Raw genomic sequence first — 12,317 nt, 5'->3', positions numbered from 1 at the left:
AGGGAGCTCTCCTACCCACCAACCCACTCCCATCTCACCACCCTAGCATTTCCCTGTGCGGGGGCATTGGTGATATAGCACACATTTTAAACAGACTTTGTCCCCACAGCTGTATTTTGTAGCAAATTATCATTACTGGGAAATCATTAATAAATAATGTTTAAACCAATTAAATAATAATACTTTATAAAGAAAACAGAGCATTACAAAGGTAGTAACTGACATAGTGCATGAGCTCAATACAAATGTGATATCTAAATCTAGATTTTCTAGGGCAATATCTGAGGGCTTCCATGAGCTCATTAGATTTTGTTGGGAACATTATCTTTCTAAACATGAACATTAATAAGTTTTTTTAAATGTCTTTCTATAGGTAACCTTCCACAAGATAAACAAAGTGAATGCTCATAAATGTAAATCTAATAATGGTAATTCTCTTAACCCAAATCTTCCCATGGTATACATACACGCTTTAGAATAAAATCTCAACTCTTTAGCTGACCTGCCCATAGGTTTTAAATGCTCTAGAAGGGTCATCACTGGGACCACATAGACTGTATGTTCACTTTCTAGGGCACTAGAAACAGCACTAATGTTCCCTAGCTGCTATGGTAGCTTAAATGAGAATGTCTCTCATAGACTCTGACATTTTAATATTGGTCTTCAGATGATGGCACTGCTCGGGGATTTACATCGGTCTGGTCAGGCTTTGACGTTTTGAAGTTTCATGCCCTTCCCAATTCTCTCTCTGTCTCTCTGTCTCTCTCTGTCTCTGTCTCTGTCTCTGTCTCTGTTTCTGTCTCTGCCTCTCTCTCTCTCTCTCTCTCTCTCTCTCTCTCTCTCTCTCTCTCTCTCTCTCTCTCTCTCCTTCAGCTTACAGATCAAGATGTAACTCCTCTGTTTCCCGCCCCATGCCCCAGTCACTATGCCTTCCTGTAGCCACACTTCTCTGCCATGATGCTGATGAACTCTTATGCCTTTGGAACCATAAACCAAATATGCCCTTCCTTCTATAAGTTACCTTAGCCATAAAGCTTTACTGCACCAATATAAAGGTAGTAAATACAGCTACTTTAACAACCTCACTCATTAAAACCCATGCATCTTTTATTACTGCCATCTGGGAAAGTTGCCTCAAATCAGATGTCCCTGAATAGAGATTCTGTGCTCAACCATCTGCAAAATGGTCTTTCTCCTCTGGAGACTTCCCAAAGAACACACTAAATAGCTCTCCATTCTTTGACATTCTGATTTGTGCTTACTTGTAGAACTGATTATCACTTAAGAATATACTTTAATGTGGCTATATATGGTGCCCTTTCCTTCAGGAATGAATGCAAGCCCTACTATACAGAATCTTACCAGCTTGGATAATTATAGCTAACACACACAGAGCTTGGTACCTAGCTATGTCACAACTGTGTAGAATAATATGCAATTAAGAGTATTGAATAAGTTTTACTCCAATAACGAATTAGTTAAAAAGAAACTGAACTTACAATTTGATATTGTTAACATAATCTAAATCATTAGCATCCATGATCAGATAAACTGAAGTACACACAGGTTTTGAATTTCCCCCAAAGTTTTAGTTCCATGTTGTTTTTTTTAAAAAAAAAGCATAAAAAAGTATCAGAGTCAATGATAATAACCTAACTAGACAACAGTGATAGAGAGCTGTTCTCTTACTAACCTGTATTTGAGATGGTCAAATAAGCTCCAACTTCACTAACGTAATATAAGTTTTCTTCCTGTAAAACAGCAATGTGTTAACTTTTGTGTAATCTCAAGGTTTATGCTTATAAATCTTGGTTTATGGCACTAAATACTTGATATGAGGGCTAGGATACGTTTGTGCTACTCATAATTATACTTGAAAAATTCAATAAAAGTAAATATATGACACAATAAATAAAAATAAGTAACAAATGACTCCTAGACCCAGATTTCTCTAGTTCTTACTTGTTGCTAGAGTCTGAAACTAAAACTCCCCCAGGAGAATTTCAGTTCTACCAAGTTTCCGAAAATGCAATTACATCTAGAAGATGGGGCAGTATGATAAGTAAGAGTGAATGGTATTAACTTAAAGTACCCATTCTCGTGAATGTTTTGGGTGGAGAATGAGGGTTCATCTACCCTCAGATAAAAATAACATTGCAAAATTGTACATGCCCTTTTCTGGGTAGAAGGTCAATTGGTAGAGAGATGAATACATCTGTGTTTTCAGATTGGTTATGTGGGTCACATGGAGGGATTCTAGGAATTCAACATTCTTCCTAGAGTCCACATTTTATCCCCACTTTTTACCTATGAGTTTTCATTTGGAAATCAAAATAATCTACACAATAGCACCTAAGGGAATTTAAGTTGTGTGGGAAGGGGTCGATTTAAAAGGGCATTTATGTATTTTCTTGGTGATAAAAGTTGGATCCAGGGTCTCATGTGTAAAAAGCATATACTCCACCACTGAGCTACATCTTTGGCTCCATTCTATTTTTCAGTTAGTGGTTACATTATTATCATCATGATAATTATTCCCTGGCTTACCCTCAAAAACTTCACAGTAAGACTCTCCCTATTTCCAAAGATACCACACACTTAACTCATAGAACATGGAAAAATCAAGCTGATACTCACCTGTAAGTTTCATCCCTGTTAACTATCTTTCACAGTACTGGAAGTTTTGTACATGCAACCGAAGGAGAAAATTAATCATCAACCTCACACAACTTTGAACCCAGGGAACTAAAATTGCAGCCAGCCTGGCAAGATAAACCACTGATGTATTAGTGGCAGAAAAGTTGCAGAAGTGACCAACCACTTCCAACTTCTGGTTGGATTCAAGGCCCCGTCCACAAGATAAAACCTGTACCCAGCATGGTTATCATGGGTAAGATATATCATGTGGCTAGATATATCATAGACCAGAGTAGATAACCCACTCCTATCATTCCTCTAAATAGACATTAAACTGACCTCTAATAACTTATTGTAGACCTATAGTTTAATGCATTTTCTCATCAGAGAAGATTCTCTTACAGTAGAATGTTATTACCACAGAGGCCCACAAATGGTCAATATGCAGAGAATAAGACACTACATAAGACATCTGTGTCTCATTCTTCCTCACGAAGCCCATAGATCATTGTGGAAGAGGGAGCAGAAAGACTGTAAGTGCAGAGTTAGTGAATGTCTACAAATGAAACAAGTGGTTTTTGAACACATATCATATACAGAGGAGGCAGGCATAAGGTACTACCTCTGGGACAGGAACTGTTGACAATAATTAGCTGCTAAGAGAGGACAAGTCAGTTTTCCTTAATAATTGACCAGACTATAAGTACTGTCTCTGCACCCAAAGGCATTTGAGAAATACAAATTGGACTTTATGTGTTTATAATAACAGAAAATAAAACACAAGTTTGGGTCAGTAGGGAGGTAGGGGATCTTGGGAGGGTTGGTTATAGAAAGGGAATGATTATAGAGAACACACATTGTATGACATTCTCGAGAAATCAGTTAAGATATTTTTAATTATGTATAAAAGATTATGTATAGAAAAGATGTTCACACATTTTAACTTCTATTTAACAGAATGAGAATACTGAAAAACTTGTCAAATGATTGCTATGACGAAACACCATGACCACAAAAACTCTTATAAGATAAACCACTTTACATGAGGCTGGCTTATTGTTTTAAAGGTTTAGTCGATTATCATCATGGGAAGGAGAATAGTGGCACACAAGTGAGCATGGTGCTGGAAAAGTAACTGAAAGTTCTACATCCTGATAACAGGCAGCAAAGAGAGAGTATGTGGCATGGGCTTTTAAAATGTCAAAGCCCCTCCCCCAGTGACTGACTTCCTCCAACATGGCCATACCTACTTTAACAAAGCTGCACCTACTCCAACAAGGCTACACCAACTCCAATAAGGCCACACCTATGTGAGCTTATTGAGGCCATTCTTATTCAAACCACCACAGAAAAGGACAGAATTTATAAGAATTAAAAATGTGGCCATGATTGTACTTCTGCCATTCTGTGTTGTATACCATATAAAGTAGCATTCTTGGCACTGATGATTTTTAAATCAAAGTATTGACCAACTAAAAAACATTGAAAATGATCTGTTTCCATCAGTATCTTATATTAAAACAAATGTTTGGTTCTTTATACAAATGTTAAACAGAATATGTATCTCATGAGTGTGAAAATTTGTTTCCATCTTGAATAGCAGTAAAATTCCATAACTCCTGGCTCAAGTTTGGAGTCCCAAGACCTCAGAACAAGTCCCACACATGCTGAGAGTTTTATATCTCACTGCAGAAAAACCTGTGGACCTAGGAAGAGACTTCAATCTGACTCAGAAGAAAGCCACAAGGGGAGTTTCACAACATGATGTTCTGGAAACTGTAGACCTAAGAAGCAACCCCAGGATATGCTTGAATGAGACATGGAGAGTCTCCCGATTCCCAGCACAAGTTGCAGACATGACCAAGGACAATACCTGATTCTCAAAAGACTACAGATAAAGCCTTTGGCTGTAAATACCAATTCAACAGAGGATAACTCAACCTTATGACTTCATCCTCTCCTGAAGATTGTAAACATCTACACTGAAAGAAGAAAAGCGATTTTTTGTAAGTTAAATGAAAAATAAAAGAAAAACTCAACTAACAAACTACTTCCAGATGTGCAAGCCTCAACACAGAAACAAAATGCTAACATAGCATGTCTTCCTCCATAAGTAATCTCATAATGATGGCTCCTGATGAGAATAACTTATAAAGCCATCTAGAAAAGAACAATTATAACTATATTCAAACAACTCAAAGAAGACACAAATGAACAAGAGACAAAAATAGAGTTGTGAGGGTGGAATACCTAGGCCTGGTGGGAAACATGGGTGCTTATTCTGAAGACGTGAAAACTCTCCTTAGTCACAGGTGCCACCTGAAAACTTCACTAAGTTGCAGGTACCACAAAAGGCACCCAGGGAGAGTCACAGCAGCAGGAACCACAGCCCTGGAACCGCCCAGGTCAGAGTAGATGCAGGACAGGGAAACCTACTGCAGTGGACCAGAGATGTGTTCTCTGAGGCTGCTCAGAAGGACACAGTTTTCAATTTTCCAGTGTTGATTGCTTTCCATTGTAGAATTGCCTGCACCTACTCCTGCACCCATGGCAGGTTGGTATACCTGTTCCCTCACCCCACTGCCCTGCCCGTCTCTCAGGAGGTCTGCTCTAAAACGGGTATGAGTGAAACACCCACCACAATACCCACATCAGCTGGGATATCCCCAGGGACCTGCAAAAATAGCATCTCCCCAACCCAGCCGGACTCCCACCACCCTCCAGGTCTATACCTACACCTGCACTCCTGGTAGATTGGCCCACCTACCACTACCAACTCCAAAGTTTTACCTGTCTCCCAGGAGGCCTGCTCTAACCAGAGACACAGCACTGCAGGCCTCCCAGAAGGCCAGCTCCGCCTTAAGGGAAGCCTGCTCCAATCCGGGAGACTAAGGCTAGTTAACACTAGGAGCAACCAGATGGTTAAAGGCAAGCACAAGAACATAATGAAGGAAGGCCAGTGCAATTTGGCTCCCTCAGAACCAAGCTCTCCTACTACAGCATGTCCTGGATATCCTAACACAACCTGAAAAGCAATTTTCTGACCATGAATCCCATTTCATTAAGATGATTGAGGCTCTTAAAGAGGATAAAAATAATGTACAGGAAAACACAGGCAAACAGGTAGAAGCCATGAAAAAAAGGAAACAAATAAAACCCTTAAATAACTACAGGAAAATACAATCAAACGGGTGAAGGAATTGAACAAAATGGTTCAAAACCTAAAAATGGAAATAGAAACAATAAAGAAATCACAAATGGAGCCATCTCTGAAAATGGGAAACATAGGAAACAGAACAGAAACCACAGATGCAAGAATCATCAACAGAATACAAGAGATGGAAGAGAAAAAATTTCAGGTGTAGAAAATGATGATACATCATCAGTCAAAGAAAATGCAAAGTGTAAAAGATTCCTAATCCAAAACATCCAGGAAATTTGGGACACAATGAAAAGACCAAACCTAAAAATAGCAGGAAAGAAAGAGAAGGAAAATTACCAGTTCAAATGATCAGAAAACATATTCAACAAAATCATAGAAGAAAATTCCCCTAACCTAAAGAAAGAGATGGCCATTAATGTACAAGAACCCTACAAAACACCAATAGATTGGACCAAAAGAAAAAGTCCTTCCAATACATAATAATCAAAACTACAGAACAAAGAAAGAGTATTAAAAGCTGCAAGGGGGAAAGACCATGGACCATATAAAGGTAGACCTATCAGAATTACACCTGACTTCTCAACAGAGACTCTAAAAGCCAGAAAATCCTGGACAGGTGTTTGTGGGTTGCACTGGTGCTGTTTGTATTCTGATGCTAATACTTCTTCCTCAAGAGCGGCTGCCCCACCAGGAGTGGATCATGTACTCAGGTGATTTCATGTGAACCTTCTCCCCATATTAACTAGTCAAATAAAGGCTAGAACCTGTGATTGGGAAATGGAAGGGAAAGGTAGAACTGAAGGTTTTGAAGAGTGGAGGAAGAAGAATGGAGGAAGAAAAGGTGGAAGGAAGATGGAGCAGAACCACATGGCCTGGAGAAGTCACAAGTAACAACTGTAGCGTAGTAGTATATCTGCCCAATGTAGGTATATTGCTTATAAATATTGTAACTGAGTTGTGTGATTTTTGCAAAGGCTTATTGGGGTTGGAGATTTACTGCAACAGACAGGAGTCTTGCATACCCTAAGAGACAACAGATGCCAGCCAAGACTAATATGCCCAGCAAAACTCACACCATAGATGGAGAATGGAGGGTATTCCATGAAAAAAACCAATTTAAACAATAGTTTTTACTAATCCAGCTCTTAATAAGATACTAGAAGGAAAATTCCAACACAAGGAAGTAACTACACACAAGAAAACACAAGAAATTAATCATGTCACAGCAAACCCAGAAGAAGAAATCATACCCCATAGGACCACCTCCAACAACAACAACAAAAGTAAAACAGAAGCTAAAAAATCATAGGTCATTAGTATTTATCAACATCAATAAACTCAATTTCCAATAAAAACACACAGGCTAACAGACAAGATACGTCAACAGGATCCATCATCCTGCTGCATATAATAAGTACATCTCAGTAACAAAGATAGATACAAACTCAGAGTTAAGAGCTAGGAAAAAAGTTTTGCAAGCAAATGGTCTCTCGCATTCTCTAAGATCATCAGGAACTAAAGCTGAACTTCAACAAAAACAACAGAAAGCCCACATTCTCATGGAAACTGAACAACTCTCTGCTGAAGGATAATTTGGTCAGGGAAGAAATACAGAAAGAAGTTAAAGTCTTTCCAGGAGGCACAGCATGCCATAACTTGCACAACACAATGAAAGCAGTGCTAAGAAGAAAATTCATAGCACTAAGTACTTTCATAAAGAAATTGGAGAGATCCTACACTAACAACTTAACAGTACACCTGAAAGCTCTAGAACAAAAGAAGCAAACACACCAAGGAGGTGACAAACAGTAAAACCCTGGGCTGAAATCAACCAATTAGAAACAAAGAAAACAATACAAAGAATCAACAAAACCAGGAGATGGTTTAGAGAGTGTCAACAAGGTAAAATACCCTTAGCCAAACTAACTAAAAGGCTCAGATACAGTATCCAAATTAACAAATAAGAAATGAAAAGGGAGACAGACATAACAACAAAAACTCAGGAAATCCAAAAAATCATCAATTCATACTACAAAAGCCTATACTTGACAAAACTAGAAAATCTAGATGAACTGGATAATTTTCTATACAGATACCATATACCAAAGTCAAATCGAGATGAAACAAATTATCTAAAGAGTCCCATAAACCCTAAGGAGATAGAAGCAGTCATTAAAAACCTCCTAACCACTCTGCTGCTGCTAGCGCCTGCCTGGAGCCCTCAGGACACACAAAACCAAGAGCAGTTTGGGACAGGACCCTTCCAGTTTTCGCCTGTGACCAGAGCTGATCCAGTCCCACACATCTCTGTACCCGAATCCCAAGGGGGAGAGAGCTGGACTCTCAAAAGTGTGGACAATCCTTAGAGCTCAGGGGAGACCACTACTTCTGCTCACATTCCTGGCCCAAGAGGAACGCACCTACTCCCCTCTGGGCACAGGAACCTAGGAGCAGTCAGGAGCAGGACACTTCTGTTTTTTACCAGTGCCCAGAGGTGAAAGCCAGTTGCCAGGAGCACTGACACACCACAGACAGAGAAGAAGTTAAGACCAACTCTTCTGCTCCAAGCGACCTGCCTGGAGCCCTCAGGACACACAAACCCAGGAGCACTCTGAGACAAGAACCTTCTGTTTTCTGCCTGCGCCCAGAATTGACCAGGGCCCTCGGCAATTTGTATTCAGGTCTGGCTGAAAGAAAACAGGTCTACAGGAGTGCTGACACACGGTAGCGTATAGGGGTATCAAGTCACTGTCAGAGACAGCAAGACAAGCTAACAGCAGAGACAACCTGATGGCAAGAGACAAGAACAGGAATCTAGCAACAGAAACCAAGAGTACTTGGCATCATCAGAGACCAGTTCTCTCACCAAAGCTAATACTGGATATGCAAACACACCAAAAAGCATGATTTGGATTTAAAATCATATCTCATGATGATGATAGAGGACTTTGAGAAGGACATAAATAATTCCTTTAAAGAAAACACAGGTAAGCAAGTAGAAGCCCTTAAAGAGGAAACACAAAAAAATCCCTTTAAGAGTTACAATAAAACACAAATAAAAAGGTGAAGGAATTAAACAAAACTATGCAGGATTTAAAAATGGAAATAGAAACAATAAAGAAATTACAAAGGGGGATAGAAAACCTAGGAAAGCTATGAGGAGTTATAGACACAAGCATCACCAACAGAATACAAAAAATGGAAGAGAGAATCTCAGGGGCAGAAGATACCATAGAAAATATTGATACAACTGTCAAAGATAATGTACAACGCAAGAAGTTCCTAACCCAAAACATCCAGGAAATACAGGACACAATGAGAAGAGCAAACCTAAGGACACAAAGATAGTGAAGACTCCCAACTTAAAGGGCCAGTAAATATCTTCAACAAAATTATAGAAGAAAACTTCTCTAACCTAAAGAAACAGATACCCATGAACATAGAAGAAGCCTACAGAACTCCAAATAGATTGGACCAGAAAAGAAATTCCTCCCGTAACATGATAGTCAAAACACCAAACACACACATATAAAAAAAAGGATATAAAAAGCAGTAAGGGGAAACATATAAAGGCAGACCTATCAGAATTCTTCTCACCAGAGACTATAAAAGCCAGAAGATGCTGGGCAGATGTCATACAGACCCTAAGAGAACACAAATGTCAGCCCACGTTACTGTATACAGCAAAACTCTCATTTAACATAGATGGAGAAACCAAGATATTCCATGTCAAAACCAAATTTATACAATATCTTTCCACAAATCCATCCCTACAAAGGATAATAGATGGAAAACTCCAACAAAAGGGGAAAAACTACACCCTAGAAAAAGCAAGAAACTAATCTTCTTGCAATAAATCCAAAAGAAGAGAGCCACATAAACATAATTCCACCTCTAACAACAAAAATAACAGGAAACAAGAATCACTATTCCTTGATATCTCTTAACATCAAGGACTCAATTACCTAATAAAAAGACATAAACCAACAGACTGAAAATCTAAAGAGGACCTCGCATTCTGCTGCATTCAAAAAGCACACCTCAGAGACAAAGACAGACACTACCTCAAAATAAAGGGCTGGAAAACAATTTTCAAAGCAAATGGTCCTGAGAAACAAGCTGGAGTAGACATTCTAATGTGGAATAAAATTGACTTTCAACCAAAAGTCATTAAAAAAGATAAGGAAGGACACTTCATATTCATCAAAGGAAAAATCCACCAAGATGAACTTTCAATCCTAAATATCAATGCTCCAAATGCAAAGGCACCTCCATTCATAAAAGAAACCTTATTAAAACATTGCCCCTCACACAATAATAGTGGGAGATTTCAACACCCCACTCTTATCAATGGACAGATCATAGAAACCGAAAAAGAAATACACAGCAAACCAGTAGCCAACATCAAACTAAATGTCAAGAAATTTAAAGTAATCCCACTAAAATCAGGGACTAGACAAAGCTGCCCACTCTCTCCCTACTTATTCAATATAGTAATCAAAGTCCTAGCCCAAGCAATCAGACAGCAAAAGGAGGTCAAAGAAATACAAATTGGAAAGAAAGAAGTCAAAATATCACTATTTGCAGATGATATGATAGCATATTTAAGTGACCCCAAAACTTCCACAAGAGAGCTATTAAGCCAGATAAACAATTTCAGCAAAGTGGCTGGGTATAAAATGAACACAAACAAACCAATAGCCTTCCTCTACTCAAAAGATAAACAGGCTGAGAAAGAAATTAGGGAAATGACACCCTTCACAATAGTCCCAAATAATATAAAATACCTGAGTGTGACTCCAACCAAGCAAGTGAAATATCTGTATGACGAGAACTTCAAGTCTCTGAAGAAAGAAATTGAAGATCTCAGAAGATGGAAAGATTTCCCATGCTCATGGATTGGCAGGATTAATATAGTAAAAATGGCCATTTTTCCAAAAAGCAATCTACAGATTCAATACAATCCCCATCAAAATTCCAACCCAATTCTTCATAGAGTTAGAACGAGCAATTTACAAATTCATCTGGAATAACAAGAAACTCAGGATAGCTAAAACTATCCTCAACAATAAAAGAACTTCTGGGGAAATCACCATCCCTGACCTCAAGCTGTATTATAGAGAAATGGTGATTTTAAAAAACTTTACAGTCTTGATACAGAAACAGACAGGAAGATCAATGGAATAGAATTGAAGACCCAGAAATGAACCCACACAGCTATGGTCACTTGCTCTTTGACAAAGGACCTAAAAACCATCCAGTAGAAAAACATAGCATTTCAATAAATGGTACTGGTTCACCTGGAAATCAACATGTAGAAGAATACAAATTGATTCATTATTATCGCCCTGTACAAAGTTCAAGTCCAAGTGGATTGAGGACTTCCATATCAAACCAGATACACTGAAACCAATATACGAGAAAGTGGGGAAGAGCCTCAATCACATGGACACAGGGGAAATTTTCCTGAACAAAATACCAATGGCTTATGCTCTAAGATCAAGAATGGACCAATAGGACCTCTTAAAATTGCAAAGCTTTTATTAGGCAAAGGACACTGTCATTAGTACAAAATGGCAACCAAAAAGATTGGTAAGAGATCTTTACCAGTCCTACACCAATAGAGGGCTAATATCCAATATATACAAAGAACTCAAGAAGTTAGACTCCAGAGAATCAAATAACCCTATTTTAAAAAGTAACAAACAAAGAACACTCAACTAAGGAATATCGAATGGCTGATAAGTACCTAAAGAAATGCTCAACATTCTTAGTCATCAGGGAAATGTATATCAAAACAACCCTGGGATTCCACTTCACACCAGTCAGAATGGCTAAGATCAAAAACTCAGGTGACAGCAGATGCTGGTGAGGATGTGGGGGAAAGGGAAACACTCCTCCATTTCTGGTAGAATTTCATGCTGGAACAACCATTCTGGAAATCAGTCTGAAGTTTCCTCAGAAAATTGGATATAGTAATACCTGAGGACCCAGCCATACCACTCTTGGGCATATACCCAAAAGATGCCCCAACATATAACAAAGACACATGTTCTACTATGTTCATAGCAGCCTTATTTATAATAGCCAGAAACTGGAAAGAATTCAGATGCCCTTCTACAGAGGAATGGATACAGAAAATGTGGTACATCTACACAATGGAGTACTACACAGCTATAAAAAAACAATGACTTCATGAAATTCATAGGCAAATAGATTGAACTAGAAAATATCCTGAGTGAGGTAACTCAATCACAGTAAAACACACATGGTATGCACTCACTAAGTGAATATTAGCCCAAAAGCTTGAATTACCCAAGATACAATCCACAGACCACATGAAGCTCAAGAAGGACGACCAAAGTACAGATGCTTCACTCCATAAAAGGGTAAACAAAAATATTCATAGGAGGAGATATGGAGACAAAGTTTGGAGCAGAGATTCAAGGAATGGCCATTCAGAGCCTGCACCACCTGGGGATCCAGCCCATATATATACAGCCACCAAACCTAGACA

The 12,317-nt window shown here is 38.7% G+C and overlaps 1 protein-coding gene across 11 annotated transcripts in view; it reads right to left on the bottom strand.

The window, feature by feature from the left end:
• The window catches only part of Lamp3 (lysosomal-associated membrane protein 3), a 68,635-nt gene that overhangs the window by 5,584 nt on the left and 50,734 nt on the right, over positions 1 to 12,317 (bottom strand). For all 11 annotated transcript variants that reach the window (XM_063270465.1, XM_063270467.1, XM_039088271.2 and 8 more), the window contains one exon: positions 1,694 to 1,751. In XM_063270465.1, coding sequence (XP_063126535.1) covers positions 1,694 to 1,751 — 58 coding nt within the window. The remainder of the gene's footprint in view (positions 1 to 1,693; positions 1,752 to 12,317) is intronic.

This window comes from Rattus norvegicus, chromosome 11, assembly GCF_036323735.1.
Source record: "Rattus norvegicus strain BN/NHsdMcwi chromosome 11, GRCr8, whole genome shotgun sequence".
Taxonomy (NCBI): Eukaryota; Metazoa; Chordata; class Mammalia; order Rodentia; family Muridae; genus Rattus; species Rattus norvegicus.
Note: the sequence above shows the minus strand (reverse complement) of the source record. Positions and strands in the feature narration are given on the sequence as shown.